Here is a 19,794-nt window from a genome sequence, read left to right on the forward strand (position 1 = left end):
TACTAAGCTATTTATAACAATATGTAGATCTTATACGGCCTGATCCAAAGCCTATTGAAATCAATGGGAGAAACTCACTGAAGTAAATAGGACTCCCCCCATTGATTTCAATGGGCTGTGAATCTGGTCTGTAACAATGCATTTCATCTGTAGACCTTAAAGCACTTTACAAAGAAGTATAAGTATCATTATCCCAGTTTTACAGAGGGGAAACAGAGGCACAAACAGAGAGGTGAAGTGATTGTGTAAATTGAGGGGCAGGTCAATGGCAGAGTTTAGATTAAAATCCAGGTCTCCAGACAGCCAGTCTATAGCCTCTCTCTTGGAACATATTATCTATTTGATGTTTGTATTGTTGGTATGAAGGTCCCTCTCAAGTCTTATGCCAAGAGTACATTGGGGGCGCAATCTCATTCATGGGGTCCATTTATCCTATCTCCTGGGTTATACATTGTAATAATAAATGGTTTAATTATTTATAAAACACTGTTCACTTCCAGCACACAGTAGAATAATATTAATATACAAGAGCACAATATCAATTATATAAGAAAAGTGAGTTGAATTATAAAATTGAAAAGGAAGCAATCATGTGAATGTAAATTGGAAGAGAATTTTATCAATGAGGTGCTAAGTTTGGAAGAGTATCTGTGTGGTGCTAGCAGTATTATAGTAGCACTTAATAAAAAAGGGCTTAAGTATATTTAGTGTGTCGTGCATGTAATTAGTGATTATATGTGCAGAATGAGGGATTTGACATATGGTTGCTCTAATTTGCATGCAAATTAGCAACACAATTGTGCTCAGTTTTTACAGGCTCAACTGAGTGCAAAATCTTAAAAATATATCCCTTAATCATGTTTAATATGCTTCCTCCTCCACGCCTAGTAATGATTATATAACAAATAAATAGCCAGCCAGCCAGTAGTGTAACTACCATTATGGATATGTTTTTGCCCACTGGCTATCCTATACATTATTAAAGACCTGTGCTTATCTACCTTCTATCATCAGCTCTGTGGTTATCTGATACCCTCTCTCCCTCAGAGGGCACACAGCAGATGGAAGTGTAGCTACAAAATGAAACCGGATTAATCCACTGGTGGTGATGGTTGCAGCACAACCTTCTCCTCTCTTCCTCCCAGAATTTCTATTTTGCATTTCTGTTTGGCACTGTTTTTTGGATGTGGCCTTCTTGCCTATTAAATCTACTGTGATTAAGCTGCTTAGCTCTGGTGCTGCACTCCTAATGTCTTAGCTGACTCCTTTTGGCCAATATAGAGAGTAGTGTTAATTTTTTCCTCCAGTTTCCATCATCGAAGATAAGGACAAAAATGCATTTTGATAAGTTTTAGCCTTCTAAAGTCAAAGGTCTTTAGGCCTCTGGAACTAGTTTGGATTTTGTGTTAAAATTCACTAGTGAAAACTGAGTTATTGTCCCTTCTGATAAGTATCTTAATGTGGCTTAAGTTGTGTGTAGATGGACATTACAGGTTATGTTGGGGTTACGTTCCGCAGTCAGTGCGTAAAGTGAAAATCGCGTATAGTCAAAAATACATTGAATGTAATGGCGGGCGGAATCGCCCTCACTACAGGTACAGTATTAAAATTGTTATTTTTCTCTTTTGTTTTTTGTTTTTGCCGACCCCGTAAAGCTGAAATCGCGCATGTTAAATGCGCGTAAGATGCGACAGACCTGTATTCAAATTGATAAACAAAAACATGGAGTGCTGATGATTGCTCTGTATCATGTAGCTATTTTCTCAGCTATTAATAAAATTTGTTGGCTAATGCAGTGTTATACATTTGCAGGTTCAGAAGAAACTAGACATGATGAATGAAGATTTACTAAGTGATGGAACCAGTGAGAATGAGTCTGGATTTTGGGAGTCTCTTAAGTGGTAAAAACAGTTCTCTTTTCACTAAAATCATGCAAGTGTCTAGAAACTGAAATATTGTCTGGTATCTTAATGATGGACATAAAGTACCAAAATCTATAGCCATCCTGTTATAAATGGTACTGGGTTTGAGGGTTTAATTTTTAAAACTACGCTATCAGTAATTCCTGAGAGTCCACTTTATTCAGCTGTGCAGAACAAGATGGGCATTGCTTTGTAACTATGTTCTCCTTCTCCCTTCTATGAAAGGTTAGTGTGTGCCTTTCTTGGTGCCCTGGATCATTGTACATTTTGTAAAGGCCCCACATCACAGGCAGCCCCCTTAGGGCTGAAGAGGTTTCATTAACAGGACTCTTTTCAGAGCTCATCAATAATATAAATCAGCTGCCAACACCAAGCACGCCTTCCCTCCCAAGTCTGAGCACATTGTTTCTTTAGCACACTCGACCCCTGCCGGACTGGGAAGTGAGAGATTTGGCCTGGGGGAAAAGCCCAGTTTTCTACATGACATTGTAAACTGGTATAAGTATTCTAATGAGGACTATATTTTTCCTGATTTTAGGGGATTTACAGGTGGGCAGAAGAATGACGAAGTGAAACAGGATAAAGATGACGTGATTAATATATTCTCTGTGGCTTCAGGACACCTGTATGAAAGATTCCTCCGGTTAGTATAGAGTCTGTAATTTTTGTTTCTCAGTTGGTAGATGTACTGCTATTGCTATCTACTTAAAGTAGTTGGAAGCTACAAATCTCCTTTTAAATAATAATCTGACAATTTATGTTACATAAATTACCTTGCGTCTGACGAAGTGGGTATTCACCCACGAAAGCTTATGCTCCAATACGTCTGTTAGTCTATAAGGTTCCACGGGACTCTTTGTCGTTTTTTAGAGATCCAGACTAACACGGCTATCCCTCTGATATGTTACATATGAATAGTTTGGTGCACAGTTGTTAAACATTGGCTATTTCACTTGGCATAGGTCTTACTTAATGTTAAGGGTAATACTGAAAAAAGTGAAATCCAGTGGTAAAACTCCCATTAGATTCAAAGCAATTGGAAATTTTAGTGAATTTATAAACGTTTGTTTATGAAGTTTACAAGAAGTGAACTGTTAAGGCAAGCTTTGTTTAGTAGTTGTCACTGAGATGCAATATCATTGTAGGTTTCCCACTGCTACAAACCTATATTCATAGAACAAACCTTAAGGCAAAGATAAAAAGTTGATTTTAAAAGTACAAGATATTTATTCTATAACTTTTATTTGTATTCTTACTGTAGTAGATCTGCCGACTCACCGGCACGGCACCTCCTGCTGATCATCCGGGAATTAACTCTCTCAGCTCTGGAGTGCCCTCTATGGGCCGGTGTCTTGCTCTCTGTTACCAACCCCTCTGCAGTCCCTTTATCTCCCCCACGTCCCTCCCGGACGACAGTGCTCCTTATCTTGGGGTGCTGCCCCTCACCAAGGGAACTCCACTCCCCTGAGCCCACCTCGCCTTAGTGACCCACTGCCAGTCCTCATCTAGCCCCTTTACTCAGGGGCAAACTGTAGTCTGCAACGCCAATCATCATTGGTTAGGGGGTTGGACCTGCTGCCTTTCCCTGCAGCCCCAGTACCTCCTTAGGCCTTCCTGTCAGGCCTCAGCCTGGGAGGTCACCAGGCCTGGGCTCTCCAGCTTAGCCTGCCCCTTCCCCAGCATTGCTCTGTTGAAGGTACCCTTTGCTCCCAAGCAGCTTGGTCCTTCCCCCTCCAAGGCTGGAGTGAGACTGCCTGCCTCCCAGCTCACAGCCCTCTTTATACCAGCTCTACTGGGCCTGGATTGCCTGCTACCTGTCTGCCCCTGATTGGCTCCTTGGGGCAGCCCTTTCCCATAGCTAAAATAGATTTAAGCCGTTTATCTAATAGATAATAGGGCAATTGATCACTGTCCTAATATTTGATTTACTGTATATTGGATTAAAGAACGACCCACTTTGTATATTCATGCATAAGTTATTCAGTATTTTAAAAAATTTATTTTGTACTTAGGTGTTTAAGCTGATTTTAATAGGCTGCAGCTGTATATTTTCTTTTTGGTGCATAAAGGTCAGTAATCTGGCACAAACTGCATTCACTAGAATAATGTAGGAAAATAGCCATCTGTAATCTAACCATTACACTGAGAGCTTTCTGCAGAGCTGGGCTGTACGGACTTTGGCTTAGCGATAACGCTAGTGGCCTTTACAACTGGGGGAGTTTTTCCTGTTGATTAAATGTACAAAAATGTTGTTATTTTTTGCTTTTAACAGTATAATGATGTTATCTGTGCTGAAACACACTACGACTCCAGTGAAATTCTGGTTCTTGAAGAACTATTTGTCACCTACATTCAAGGTTTGTTACTAAATCTTTTACTGGGGCACAGATAAAAGTGAAAATCTTTTCTAAGGGTTATTACATTTGTCATCTTCTCACCTCATTTTTTTACATATCTGTTCTTTGAACAGGTAGATGAGTCTCATACTAATCAACATGAAAAGCTATGTATAATCTATCGATATCTCTTTATTTTGACACACAAGAAGTATAGTTGCAGTCTTCTGATTAAGAAGGTTTTGTAAGTGAAGATCAGTTTGACAGTGGGTTAACTTTGTAAGGGGGTATATAGGGAGGGAGTTGCACACAGTAGCAAATTGGAGTAAGAGAATTCTTCATATCTTTGTTTAGATTCCTTTGCTTTTATTAAGTTTGAACTGCTTTTCCCTGTGGTTTGCATGGCAATGTTCATGATAAATAAAGGTGTGGCTGTTAAATAGAGGCTTCTTTTTAAATTGCATGAGGAAGCTGTGTGTGACCTGGGGGGGGGGGGGGGGGGCGTGGGGTAAGGACAGAGCTGAAAGAGACAAAGACCAGAGATAGGCAAAGCTAATGATAGGAGGCATGGAAAAAGTTCCATATGAAGAAACACTAAACATATTAGGACCTTTAATTTTTGAGAGGAGAATAGGTGGTATGAAAGACGTCTATAAAATTAACAGGGCTATAGAGGAGGCCAGTTGTGCACACATACTAAACCAAGAACAAGGGGAATCAGAAGGCAGCAAATAAAAAACTAATGTATGGAAATACTTTTTTACATAACACAATTAACCTGTGGCAACCTGTGGCAACGATTTATAGAGACAGAGTGCTTAGTAGGATTCAAAAAAGGATTACACATGTATATGAATAAGATGGGGTATATACGTATATGACACATCAAGCCTGATACTTCAGGAGATCAGACAACCTTAAATGCCGAGGAAAAAACACCCTCCTTGGACATGTTAATGCATGACTGTCTACTAACGCGGTTTTATGCTTTCCTCTGATTTATCTGACATTGGCTACTGTCAGACACATAACACTGGCCTTGGTGGGCCATGGGTCTGATCTGGTTTGGCAGTTCATTCTAAATGAAGAGTCTGTTTATACAAAGAGAAATCAACTAAGGACTAGATTTTGTGACCTTACAGTCTGTGCTGCCTCTTGTCCCTCCTTGTTCCAGTGGGGAAGTAATGTGCTACCTTTGGCCAGCAGTAGATTATTTCCCACTCAGTGCCGACTCCACATCATGGATTTGTTGGACAAGTAACAATCTTGGTTTAACCAGCATCTTTTCCCTAAATTAGGATTATTTTAGTATCATTAAGACTTCTGGTTACCTTTTCTTTTCTAATACACATTTTCAGGGGGTGCATTGTGACATCTTGGGAGCAATACAAAGCCACAGTCAGTCAGCGAAATCGTTTATTGGACTTTAATGGTATTAAAAAGTAGGCATGAATTTGTGCCATTATATTGTTTGAGTATTGGATTTATGTTAAAATATGGCAGTCCCTGAAGTACTTTATTGCAATTATCAAATGAGTTAGAGGGGGATAGCAGGGGAAAAGTTCTTAGGTTCTCTAGTCCCAGTTCTCTGCTGATACAAGATTATTCTCTAATGTACACTTACTAGAATTTTTTCAGGGCTTATATTAATTGTTCAAGAGTTGGGGCTTCTCCCACTTCACTTGGTGAAACTTGCACAGCCAAATGGATCTCGTTGTTGGGAATCTTTTCCTGATGTTTATCTTACCTTTTTCCCTTTTAGGTTTATTCCAGTATTTCATATTAAACTCAAGTAATCTCTTCCTGTAAGTCAAACCTTTCACCCCTGAATCAGTGTCATAACTGTAGGGATTGAAGGGATCCCAAGATGTTTAGATGGATTTCAAAGACTACATTCTGACAGTTACATTTCTGATGTGTGACTGTCACACAAAGTTGGGACCACTTTATGCGGTCAGTTTGTTTGCAGTTACATTTACATTTGCTTAGAACAAAAAACCTATTTAGAAAAAAAAAATTGTGCTTTACCCAAAGGCTGCAAAGTGTCTTGGGCCTTTTCTTCTTTTTTTAAAATTGCCTTTCTACCTGGTTTTGCTATAATGGGACAAACCCAGAATGCCGTAGAGACAAATAATTTTTCCCTCCCCAGGAGTTCATTCCATACATGGCAGAGAAATACAATTTCCAGTATGAGCTTGTCCAATACAAATGGCCCCGATGGCTTCACCAGCAAACAGAGAAACAGCGCATTATCTGGGGTTACAAGATCCTTTTTCTGGATGTGCTGTTCCCACTGGTGGTTGATAAATTCCTGTTTGTGGATGCTGATCAGGTAAGCTACCTGATAGCTTTGGGGTTATTGGCAGGAATTACGAGGTCAGCGTACATGTAGTAAATGGAGTTAAATAAAAAACACCTATGTTAAAAGAACATTATGAAGGTTGCAAAGTAAAGCACTCAAGTTAGAAAATGTGGATATAACAAATAGAAGAGGACAGCACAAATCCTATCAGCAAGATAAGCAGCCATCACAGCACCCCAGGGGCCTACCTTTGTCAAGAGACAAGGTGGGCGAAGTAATACCTTTTATTGGACTTCTGTTGGTGGAAGGGACAAGCTTTCTCATGTCTGGAGAAGGTAACCAGAGTGGCCAAACTAGATACAAGGTGGAACAGATTAAGCATAAGAAGTTTGCATCACTTAAAACTAAGTGGGCAATTAATGCCTCTGCAGTTGTAGGAAAATGGAGCGTTAATAGGCTGCAGAGTGTGGTACAAATTGTTGTAATAAGCCACAAAACCAGTGTCTTTTTTAAGTCAATGTTTTTTTTAGCAAACTTATGATTTTAAATTCCCAGACTCATCTGTTGAAAATGTTGTACAGGTTTCCTTTGAGGATGAGGACTGAGAGGTCAGATATAGAGTGATGGCTCTGGGTATGTGTACACTGCAATTCGACACCTGCAGCTGGCCTGTGCCAGCTGACTCGGGCTTGTGCTTAAGGGGCTGTTTAATTGCGGTGTAGATGTTTGGGCTCACGCTGGAGCCCGCATACTAGATCCATCCCATCTCTCTGGGTCTGACAGCCCAGGCTCCAGCCTGCGCCGGAGTCAGCTGGCATGGGCCAGACACAGGTTTTTAATTGCAGTGTAAACATATCCTAAGTTAAGTTATTTGTAGGTACCATGACCTAGATACCAGATTCTCCTTTAATAGCTTTAACTCTAATAACAGTCTGTTTTGGTTTCTTTATATCTCTGTTACTTGAAGAATGATAATGAGTATTATCCTATTCTGATTTGCTTGGGGCAGGGACTTTATCTTGGTCCACTAGTACAATATAGAATGCATCAATAATAAGTAACCTTTCTCTAAATGCTTATTCAACTTCAGCTGTGGAGTCCTAACCCACACCTCAAAAATAACCCCCTATGCTAGCTTTCTGAAATGGCTGTGTCCATGCTAAATAAAATACATTTCCATTTCTCTTTGCTAGATTGTGCGCACAGACCTCAAAGAGTTAAGAGACTTCAATTTGGAAGGTGCACCATATGGCTATACTCCATTCTGTGAAAGCCGTAGAGAGATGGATGGATACAGGTTCTGGAAGTCAGGATACTGGGCAAGTCACTTGGCTGGAAGAAAATATCACATCAGGTACTGAAGAATTCAGTTTTACCAGATAGATTGTTTGGATAAAAAAAAAAAACTTGTGGAAAACGTGAAACAACATTGCCATTGTTGCTGGTAAACTTTGGTTGAAGTGCATGTGTATGCAATGAAATCTGTGTATGCAATGAAATCTGTGTTTGGAGGGTTTGCTCAATGCTTTCTTTTTCTGGGCTCCATCATGTAAACTTGGGCAGCATCTGAATTTCCACTTGACATATTAAGCTAGAGAATTTGCTGTAGCTTTTACAGATTAACTGAACTGATGATAGTTGCCAGTAGATATATCTGGGTTAAATTTTGAAGGTAATGAAAAAATGGATAATGAGACAGCAATACTAAGATATTGTTTCTGAAGAATCTTTGAATTTATCCATCACAACCTATTTTGTCTGGGAAGGTCCAAGATTATATTGTTTTTGAATTTTATAAATGGATACATCAGTCAGGCTTCATGTTATTAACAACTGTGTTATTTGTGTTTAGTGCTCTATATGTTGTGGATCTGAAAAAGTTTAGGAAGATAGCTGCTGGAGACCGGCTAAGAGGACAATATCAAGGTCTGAGTCAAGATCCTAACAGTCTTTCCAACCTTGATCAGGTATGTGTACTTTGATTTTTAATTTTTGCAGTTAGATGGTAGCTTTCAGATACTTAAGACTCTCTTGTCTTTAATTCCTATCAAGGTCATATACCTTTTCTTCTTAAGGCAGCTCTGTTTAAAGTTTGCACTGTAATCTGATGCTTAATTCAGAGTTGACATTTGCTTGCTTTATTTCTTCATTGCCTAACACATGGTAGTTTTAAGCCAATGTTGTTCTGAAGCCTTGAACCAATCCCACGCCTTTACTTGGCTTCATCAGACAGTGACAACTTTCAGCAGCAATAATGAGTGTTACTATTAGGCTGCAGCATATACAGTACATTGGATTCTGAGTTCTATAGAAGTTAGACGTGAGGTGAGTTCAAGGCAGAATACTATTTTAGCTTTACATGCGTTTTTCTTCTGGTCAGTTGTATTTAATCGTTAACATTATTTTCATTGACTATTAGCTTTCAATATTTGGTAGAGATGTTACTAAGGTTTCAAAAAAATGATACCACGCCTCATATGAAATGGCATTATGGAAGAGTCCCCAAGAGGAACACTGTAGTCATTCTGTACTGAGTGCTTTACTTCTTCAGAGACTCTGTTGATTCTTAAAACTTTGGTTTCCCACTGAAGTCCTCCATTATAAAAAAACCAAACAGTCAATCACGCAATTCAAGTTTCCTCACTGCCTTGCAGGTGGCTCTCAGTACAAGTTTAAGACACATCTCTGGGTCTAAGGGCTGGTCCCCACTTAGTCCGGACTTCGGACTAAGGTACGCAAATTCAGCTACGTTAATAACGTAGCTGAATTCGAAGTACCTTAGTCCGAACTTACCGCGGTCCAGACGCGGCCGGAAGTCTCCCCCCATCGACGCCGCGTACTCCTCTCGGCGAGCTGGAGTACCGGCGCCGACTGTGAGCACTTCCGGGATCGATCCGGGATCGATTTATCGCGTCTTAACCAGACGCGATAAATCGATCCCAGAACATCGATGGCGTGCCGCCGGACCAGCCGGTAAGTGAAGACTAGGCCTAACAATTAAATCTCAGTGTCTGTTTGCTCCTTGGCCTCTCAGTTGATACAGTCAACAAGACAATACCACCTGTTATGGAGTCTTGTTTGGTATGGACATCTTTCCCTTAGGAAGTGTCCTAAGACCACCAATTCAGTTAATATTTTATAAGATAATGAAAAGTTTTTAGATCATAATGTGTGTACTACTAGCATTGACCAGATTGGAATTAGGGTTGTGGAGGTGAAAGTCTCTCTAACCCATTACCAATTTCTTGAGCAGTCCAGTCTGCCCTTGGTTTTCCTAGTTATTGGCCAAAGAAAGCTTTATGTATCTTCAAATACTCATCTTTATTTATAATGTGTGTTGTGCTAAACTCTGTGTATGTTAGTGCATTGACTTTATGCATCTGAGCTTTATACAATACAGTAACTCCTCACTTAAAGTCGTCCCTGTTAACAGCGTTACGTTGCTGATCAATTAGAGAACATTCTCGTTCAAAGTTGCACAATGATCCCTTATAACGTTGTTTGGCAGCTGCCTGCTTTGTCCACTGCTTGCAGAAAGAGCAGCCCATTGGAGCTAGCTGGCAGGGGATTGGGACCAGGGTGGACTGGCAGCCCCCCCATCAGCTCCCCGCTTCCCTAAGTTCCCTGTGTGGCAGTTCACCTAGTGATTACACCGGCCCTGACAGTATCCCCAGCCCAGGTGACGTGACAGCCAGTGGTGGATTTAGAGTTAGTGGGGCCCCCCAGCCCTGTGCTCAGCTTCAGTTTTGGGTCTCCTTCTTGGGACCCAGCCAAGAAAAAGAACATTCTCTCTTCTCTCCCCCTGCCCCCGTTTTTCATTCTTTTTTCTTCATCCTCCTCCTATAAGTAATAGCAAGTAAATGAAAATAAAATGAGGTACCTTGATTGTTCTTGTAGTCTAACTTATTTTTCCACAGACCACTTGAAAATCACGGAGGGTCTCGACAGACCACTTAATGATCTTTCCAAATAATGTAAAAAAAATGTTCGGGTGCGGGGTCTGGCCAGGAGCTAGGGTGAAGGAGGGGGCTCAGGGTTGGGGCAGGAGGTTGGGGTGTGGAGCGCTTACCTGGGGCAGCTCCTGTTTGGTTCTCAGGATAGGGGTGGGAATGTGAGGGGGTGCAGGTTTCAGGGTATGGGCTGGGGGGCGTGAGGGGTAGATGCAGGAGTCAGGGCCAGGGACTGGGGAGGTGTGGGGGGTGCAGGAGTCAGGACAGGGGTCTGGATGTGTGTGAGAGGGTGCGGGGAGCTGGTGTGTGTGGGGGGAGTGCAGGAGTCAGGGCAGGGGGCTGTGGGTGTGGGCTGTGGTTGTGGTACCAAGTAGGAATCTCTTGTTAATCTCTCTCAAGAAAATGGCCATTTGAGCTAATCTAGAGCGACAATGAGCATTTGATAGCTGGATTCATATCCCGTTATCAAATGGAGTTAAAACCTCACATATGCTGACTTCACAAATAATAAGTGAACTGAAATTTAATTTTGAATTCTGAATTCTAAAATTGGTAACTGTTTGTTTGTTGAAACAGTCTGGGGTTCTGGTTTTCTCCAGAGAATCTAACTTTTATAGATTTTGTTTAGGTAACATTATCATTCATCTTTCACTCACTAGAAAACCCCTGTTTTTCTGCTTGGGTGTAAAATACATTTTGCTCTACAGGTTAGGATTTCTCAGAGGGTATTTCTTGGGAGTTTTAAAGGTAAATGATTTTTTCCTCTCACTGTTGTAGATACCGCTAATAAATTTTGTCCTTCAAACAGGATTTGCCCAACAACATGATCCATCAGGTGCCCATTAAATCACTACCCCAGGAGTGGCTTTGGTGTGAAACATGGTGTGATGATTCTTCAAAGAAGAGAGCAAAAACTATTGATCTGGTAAGGCCATTATGGCTCATAAGTAGATTTAAATCGGTTTATACATTAGCGCATTGTTGTGAAACAGAGCTATTAGCATTACCCTTTGGTAACTGACCAAAAAGTAGAAAGCACTTGGGCTGACATATTCACCTTTCACCAAAATGTATTGGTTGCATCCCTGAGTCACACACAGCAGGGAGAGGGGCCTTTCCCCAGTTGAACTGAGTACGTGCCCTCTCTCTTCCCACCTTATTTCCATAGACCTGTTAGGCCAGGCTAAATTTAACCTGAGGATTGCAGGCAGCGGGGGGGGGGAGGGGGGAATCAAAGTTTTCCTTCTCCTAGGTAGGCTGCCCTCCCAGACTGAAGAGTTCCACCTCCCCTGAGCTGTCTGGTTATTTTTAAAAGGTGCCAGATACCCACCTGTCAAGGCTCATTCCCCACTCTGGCACTTCGAATACAGAAGGTGGGGGCCCACAAGGATTTTTAAAAATTAATACTTGCCCCTCCAGGCTTGTATTACTCCCAAGGTAAACACTGCCACCACCCAAATGCAAAACCCCTTTTTGAAACCAGAAAGGCACACTTGGGAATTCCTTCCTGTGGGGTACCCTCAAGCCCTTTCACCTCTCCCTCCAAGGAAGAGCTGAGAAAAAAAAACCAAAGGAAATCAGCTGTTGCCATCAGCTAATTTAACAACATATGCACAAACCTCTTAGGACACCAAAAATCCAATCCTGTTCTTAAAACAGGTCAATTTTATTAAAACAAAAAAGAAAGAAAATACATCTGGAACTTAGGCTTTTGCTAGATTGTAAAAGAGCAATTCCAAAAATTAAGCACCCAAAATAGCTTTCTTGGGGGTTCACTTAAAGGTTACAAGCAAACAAAAGCATCTGGGGTTAGCACAGAGGAGTCCACTAGCCATAAGAAAGAAACAGAAATAAACCTAATCGCATCTTTCTAAACATTCCTGATCTACTCTCACGTTTGGGGATTCCAAATAAATAGTTCTGTATATGATCTATGATCATACCTGGCTTAAAGCTTCTCATAGCATAATTGCTCCCTGTTCCTCTCTTTCCTGGAGAGCCACAACACACAGACAAAGGGAAGTTTTTTCCCAGTTTTAAAAAGTTCTAGCCCTCCCATTGGTTCTTTTGGTCAGGTGCCCACTCCCTTTCCTTTTACCTGTGGGCTTGTTAACCCTTTACAGGTAAGGCAAGTAGAGAACAGCCACTAAAAGGGACTTTATAGCTAACTGGCTGGCTGGGTGTCCATAAAAGGGAGCTACCTCCCTCCTCCCTTTCATTTATCACACCATCTTTCGATAAAATCACCTCTGCCACATGAAGGCAAGTGATGGGAAGTTTGACTGCGGGAGACTAACAGACACTGGCTATTTCTAGACATTTTATAGATGTTGGGAGCTCATCCTTGGCCATAACAACCTTTTAGGGAGGTCCTATGGGTATCTGAGCACTAAAAAGAGTTACACAAAGGACAGATTTTGAAATGAAACCATTAGGATGGAAGTCAGTCTGTGATGTGACTGACAAAATCCAGGAAGCGCTACTTCAGACACAGGCAGAAGATTAATGAAGCTATGGTGGGAGAGGCCAGTAAGAAAGAAACCCCAAGGAAAGCTGAAGAAATAATGGATTGCATTATAGAGGGCAAACAGGTAGATTATAATGCTGTCTTGAACAGGCGAAGATGGCAGATAGCGTGCATGACCAACTGACCCCAGAAGATGGAGATAATAGCACTTCCCTACCTCCCAGGAGTGTTGTGTCAGGCTGTCAAATACTATGGTGATGAGGGCCATATATGTACCTTACATAGATTCTCCATGTCTTACTAACTAGCAGTTTTGTTTTTTTGCATTTTGCAAACGTTGATTTTCCCCTTCCTCCTGTATTGATTTCATGGCTAACCACGGCAGCAATTTTAGCATGAGTTAGGAATAGACTTCAGCCTGTACTCCCTCCAGCAACTATGAGACATGCTGCAGCAAGAAGGGCTTTCCTTTCAATTGGTTGTTGATGATAGTGGAATTAAAACTACTCTAATTCAGTAGGAAGTGTTCCCCCATATTCAGTTTTCTTTTAAGGTCAGGCAGATTTGAAGCTTGAAAATACCTGAGTGAACACAGACTTATCTTTTCTGCATGTATGCAAAGGTCATCTGTCTCAAAAATGAATTGTTTCATTTGCAGTGTAATAATCCAATGACGAAAGAGCCCAAGCTTCAGGCAGCCGTGCGCATTGTCCCAGAGTGGCAGGACTATGATCAAGAAGTTAAACAGCTATACAGTCGTTTCCAGAATGAGAAAGAATCAGGAACCCTTACTACAATAGATGGGATGAAACAGCAAAACAGAAAAGGTAAATTGTAATCTCCCATTTTAAAAAATGGCTTTTATTGAAACTAAAAGTTTGCTGCCCTCACAGTGCATATACATAGTATGTAATGGTATTCTGCTGAATTTCTTCCCAGGTGTTGGAAAATAGTTCATGCTTGACCATTTTAATGCAAATATATTACCTCAGACCATGCAAAAGATAACTATGCCACCGCATGCTGGCGTGACTATCTTTTTATTTGGGTTTAGTGGAAGAGTCCATTGTAGATGAGAAGAGAAGTTTATTGGCCCATTCCTTGACAAATGCCTTAACAGAATCCAGGCTAAACAAAGTGCCTCTCTGAAGTGAACTGAACAAAATGGGAATTTTTCAGAAGTTGAATATCATCCTTACTATGGGGAAATGTTTGGCTGAACACAGACTTCAGTCTACCATTGCATAGTCTCAGTTTTCAGCAATAGGTGCACTTGCACAGTGTAGACAATGGCTTAAGCGCTCATGTAGGCAGAACTAAACCATTTTCAACACTGTCAAAAAGGCCTTCATCTCTCTCCATTTTAACTAAATTATTTGTGAAGCCTATCTGCAATACGTCTGTACTTGCTTTGGAATGTATTTTGAATAGTGGTAATATACAGTACATTTCAAATCATCATTAGCACTTTGCAAATATTAGTTAAGAAATGTACTTGAGAGCAGATTTAAAATTTGGGCATCACTTTGACCCAAAAAACAAGAGCATAGATGAAGAGAATTGTTTGGTGGGGATTCATTAACATAAGCACAGAACTTAAGGCTGGGTGCAGGTTCACAAATTTGGGCCTCTCTCAATTTTTCAACAATTGAAGAAAAATGTAATTCAATACAAAAGTCAACAGGATTACTGTGTACAGACTGTCCTCTCAATTCATAAGGGATTCATTTGTGTAATTCTGTTCTGAGAGAACAATCCTGGGGCTTGTAAAGCCAGTTTCACAAAAACAGATACAACCTGGAAATGTGATTTTCATCCTATTTTTTTTTCTTTTCTACAGATCTAGGCGCACATGTGGAATTATGATCCATGGGGAAAAATGAAGTTAGACTGTTCCATAGACAATTTTTATATCAAATGCTAGTTTTTTTTCCAGTATGTCTGCAAAACTGCTGAATAATTGAATGGGATGATGTATGCGTTTATTACTTGCCTTTTGGGTTGATTTCTGCATATGAAATAGGATCAAGGTTACTGTTTTTGCACCTGGGTGGGGGAAATGAAAGTACTCACAGTGGATTGTAGAATTTCAGTAACAGAAATTCAAAGTACATTGAAAAGCAGCAGGTCTGTTCATCTAGCTGTTGCCACATACAACCACTGCTGGCCACGATTCTTAGCCACAGATATCTTACTCAAGAGCACATGGAAAATGCATACTCAGTGAGCGGTGGGACAGCGATAGCATGAGTCCTTACCTCAAATGAATGTTTTGAGATGGAGCTAGTTTTTCCAGGCTACATTAAGCTTGGAACCATGCTTTGAACTGGTCTAATGTTGCAACTGCAATTTTCAGATGGTCCATCTTTTACAAGGCTCTGTTCATTATGCCACTGATTCTGTTACAGAACAGCAGTTTCATTATTTAAATTGAGACATAGTATCTGTTTCCTCACTTTTGAAGAGTTGGCTCAGTGCAAAGCTACCCACACCATTTAAAAACAAACATTCACTTGCAGCTGTATATGCTAACAAGGTTAACAATACTTTGCAACTGATATACAAAAATCAGGATTTTTTTTCTGACTTGCCCCTTCCTCCTAAATTTATTTAAAAGTGCCCTGTTTCTCCTTCTACACTCTTCAAAATTTTTAAACAAATCTGTAGGGCATTAATACTGCTGTGGTTCATTGTTTTATAAATGTTTTTGCTGTTTATGAAAATCTGTGGAAGTTTTTGATCATGTAAATTTCATTTTTCTTCAAACACAAGATGTCACATCAATAAAACCTTGGAGTTCTTAGGGCTTTGTGTTAGTTCTCACATTCAACCTTCTTTCCTTTGATCTTCCTGGTCCTCCTTACGTGGAACACAATAACGGATTCCTCATTTGCACACATTTTTTTAGTTGCTTTGATGCAATAAGTTTAATTCAAGTGCGCAGAACAGAAAACATTTTTCTCTGAGTAACTGTGTCTTCTGAGGATTAGTGTCCTTAGTTTCTTCAGCTGTAAATTTTCTAATAAATCTTTCACATATTAATTTTAAAACAAGCCATGGCAGTAGCTCTGCCACAAGAGCACACTTATAAAGTCAATTTCTGTCTACTCAGGTATATAGTGTGTGTACATTTTACCACTGCAGGTAACTGTATCAAAACAGAAGTTTCTTTAAGAGAGTGTTGGTGAGATAAATTGAGCAATTTGTTTTGTAATCAGATAGCACTATACCTTTGTCCAGAACATTGTGGAGATGGAAATCCAAGGTGAAGAAAAGTCTCCATATTTTATATTCCAACAGCATTGAAAGAACTAGGTCTTCATTTTCAAAAATATGGTATTTGGTTTTTTTTATTTATTTATTTAAAGAAACAGGCCCCTAGCATTCTGGCCAAGATGATGGATTTCTGCATTAGTCTTAGTTTAGCTTTCAGCATTTTCTTTTAACAGCTGTATATGATGTAAGCCTACTCCAAATGTCAACATTTGAGGTAGGTAATTCTCTGAAATCCACTTTAAAGAAGAAATTGGCTCAAATAACCGTAAATTTGTGTATAGAACTCACTGTAGTGTTTTGTGACCGAAGGGACAGATTTATTTTTGGAGGGAAGAGGTTTTTAGTTTTGCTTACTTTAAAAAAAAAAAAAAAAAAAGTGTCCACTTTTTCCCCACCACTGTATCCTTTTTGGAAATAAAATGGAGCAATGGCAACCGGATGGGTGGTGTCTGTTCAGAGAAGATACAGAGAGCAGTATGCCTTCCTCATTGATTCATTTTGACCACCACCTCATGCATCCTATCACTTTTAGAACCAGGGAAGTTGTTCATAGCATTCTCCTGGGTGCTGGACAGAGGGGGAAATGGCTCCCTATGTCCCCTTTCCATCTGCGCACAGCAGGATTCAGCCCCAAGGGCTGTTGCATTGTATAAGGGGGATAGAGTTTTACAGACATTTGCTATGAAAGGTCCCTACATTAACAGACACAGAAAATTAGTGTGTGTAACTCCCTGGAGCCCTTTGTAGCCCAATACTTTCACTTACATCTATAATTTTTAAAACAGCCTACTACTAATTGATACAATGTGTGTGGCTTACATGGCAGCCGGTTATATTTCACAGGCACTTTTAGCAGATCAACCCCCAAAGTGGCAGCTTAGCACTAGCAAAATAGAAGAAACCCCCCCTCTCATGACCAAAGCCATGCTCTGCAGGTGAGGGGAACAGGGTTTCATCAACCAGATATTCAGTTCAGATTCCATCATGCCTGTAGGCATATATGTATCTTCTATCCAGCAGCTCTTAATGCACTACTCAGACACTTAAATGAGCGTCAGAGCTATAGTAATCAAGGCTGGGAAATGAGATGGTTTTTAAACTCATTGCAGTGTAAATTTAATCTATTTTTTCCAATAAAAAGATCAGAAGCCCAAGTACTACAGGTGCTAATAGGAACAACCAGCAACTTTAAAGGCTTTCACAAGCAAAAGTTTGTATAACATTTAATACAAAATCTAAGCCTGACTCTTGCAAGAATTACCCAGTTTCAGCTACTGACACTCATGACATTAAATGTACACAGACTGGCACAGAAGACGAAAGATTTAGTGTGCTGTTAAAAAAAAAATCCATCCAAGATTCCAAGGAGGCAATAGGAGAGCGCACATTCTCTAAATGACTGATGTCCATGCTGCACAAATTCTGTGAATGTAATCAGAGGCTTGAGGGTAAATGATAAAGGAAATGTATTACATGTAGTCCAGTATGTGAGTCTGTTTGTGTGCAGGTACTGCTAATGAAGTCTTGTTCACAGTCAAGCTGGATATTTATTTTTGAACCACTCACTCTTCAATTACAGACTTGGGCTGTCCAATGTTTTTTGAGGTGAGTGCCCTAGGAGCATGATTTGAAGACAAAAAAACAGTAAATTATTGAAATAGTTTAGTTAATGAGGTGTGAAGTGTAAAATTGCTATATAAATCAACTTGTTCTTCAGAATTTAGTAACTTGGAAAGCTATTAAATTGGCCAAAGCTATTGAGAGAGTTTTACGTTCCTTCTGCTTGATAAAGATTATTCTCTTCCATTCAACTGTGTCTTTATTCTGGGTCTGATTTAGAGGGAAAACTTGTCAATCACCTGGAATCAAGTCATAATTAGGCATGAACTGACTGAGAAACTACTTTTAATATTAGAGATTCTGCAATTCTTTTGCAGTACATTTTAAAAGTTCTGTACTTATTCTGATAGTCACAATACATGAAGTATATGTGCCAGCCACAGTCTGAATAATGAAATTCTCCAGCTAGATTTAGAATACTACCCTGCCTCTCTCCATAACTATAGTTGTTGCAGGTGAGACAAAGTAGAGCAAAGTATTCACCTTCTCTCAGAACTACAAGTAACAATATCCTCTGATGGAATTGTTTTTTTGCAAAAACTTCTGTTTCAAAGAAAGCTGCATCCAGGGAACATGTCTCACCCTCTTTACTCCTACAACAGAATCTTAATTGTATTTAAGTAGAGCTATTTCTGAGGTGATTGGCTGGGACTGTACTCCTGGAAAGTGACATCAGTTATACAGGGATAATTGTGACATGTTGCTAAAATGCGATTGAAACTGGTATCAAATTCTGGGTCCCCATGCTGCTAAAGGCACAAAAAAAGCCACTATGCAACCTCTAAAACACAATTGTGATGTTTATTTCTATGACCCTTGCCCTACAGACATCAGTGAGAAATGGGTTACAGTTTTCTTTTAAAGGAAGCTTTGACTACCCTCCTCCACCATTTCTATTTTTGTACTTTGGAATAGAAGTGTAAAAAAAATTCTTGATGAGCTTTTGCACTCTGCTATTGGGACTTGGGTGGGGATGGGGAAGCAAGAGAAAGGACATTAACAAAGGGAAGAATCCATCCAGATCGGCAGGCAGCGATCGATCCCTGAGCGCTCTCCTGTCGACTCCTGTACTCCAGCACCGCAAGAGGCACAAGCAGAGTCGACTCACCGCGGTGAAGACACCACAGTAAGTCGATCTAAGTACGTTGACTTCAGCTACATTATTCATGTAGCTGAAGTTGCATAACTTAGATCGATTTCCCCCCCCACTCCCTCCCAGTGTAGACCAGGGCTAAGTTTTTAAGAAATCTAGATGCCTTTTCTAATCTTTTTCCATATTCAATTTCCTGTAATCCTGTTCAACACCATGCAGAGTAAAGATGCTGATACTCATTGATGTGAGTGCGGGAGTTTTAAATGTCCCCTGAACTGAAATTACAATGACTTACCCAGTACTGTGATGAAAAAAAAGATCTGTTCAACACAATAAATGTTTTTCCTCTCTTCTGTAATAATGCCTGTCTCTTATGTCAGATCTCCCTGTTTCTTGAGTTCATTAATAGGGCTACTGAAGTACATAGATGTATAGAAGTACATATATGTACTGCTTGTTTAAGTCATTTATTTTGGTTTTCATATTTGAGTGTCGTGGAAAATATTTGGTAATTTTTAGAGGCTTCTAAGTTGTAATGGTTATCACTTCCATCACATCCAGGCCTAAGCAGGTGAAGTCAAGGAACCTGGCTTTACAGGGTTTTATATCTATTTAGTTAGACACCTATAGAAGTAGTCTGACGTTATTCCCCCGGAAGATGCTGAGCATCCGCAGCTGTCATTAACTTCCAAAGGAACACCCGGTGCTCATCTTTGAAAAATCAGACCATTTATTTAGCTGCCTAACTTTAGGCACCCCAGCTTGAAACTTTTGGCCATATATTATATGCACCATGATTGATTGTATATACAGACAGTTGTGTATGCA

General features: G+C 40.1%; 1 protein-coding gene across 3 annotated transcripts in view; it reads left to right on the forward strand.

The window, feature by feature from the left end:
- Nucleotides 1–19,316, forward strand: part of UGGT1 (UDP-glucose glycoprotein glucosyltransferase 1) — a 91,587-nt gene extending 72,271 nt beyond the window's left edge. For all 3 annotated transcript variants that reach the window (XM_054039217.1, XM_054039216.1, XM_054039218.1), the window contains exons 33-41: nucleotides 1,813–1,901; nucleotides 2,461–2,565; nucleotides 4,195–4,279; nucleotides 6,408–6,590; nucleotides 7,754–7,914; nucleotides 8,413–8,527; nucleotides 11,319–11,435; nucleotides 13,636–13,804; nucleotides 14,818–19,316. In XM_054039217.1, coding sequence (XP_053895192.1) covers nucleotides 1,813–1,901; nucleotides 2,461–2,565; nucleotides 4,195–4,279; nucleotides 6,408–6,590; nucleotides 7,754–7,914; nucleotides 8,413–8,527; nucleotides 11,319–11,435; nucleotides 13,636–13,804; nucleotides 14,818–14,843 — 1,050 coding nt within the window. In that variant the 3' untranslated portion in view covers nucleotides 14,844–19,316. The remainder of the gene's footprint in view (nucleotides 1–1,812; nucleotides 1,902–2,460; nucleotides 2,566–4,194; nucleotides 4,280–6,407; nucleotides 6,591–7,753; nucleotides 7,915–8,412; nucleotides 8,528–11,318; nucleotides 11,436–13,635; nucleotides 13,805–14,817) is intronic.
- The last annotated feature ends 478 nt before the right edge of the window (nucleotides 19,317–19,794 follow it).

The sequence above is a fragment of the Malaclemys terrapin genome, chromosome 9 (assembly GCF_027887155.1).
Source record: "Malaclemys terrapin pileata isolate rMalTer1 chromosome 9, rMalTer1.hap1, whole genome shotgun sequence".
NCBI lineage: Eukaryota > Metazoa > Chordata > Testudines > Emydidae > Malaclemys > Malaclemys terrapin.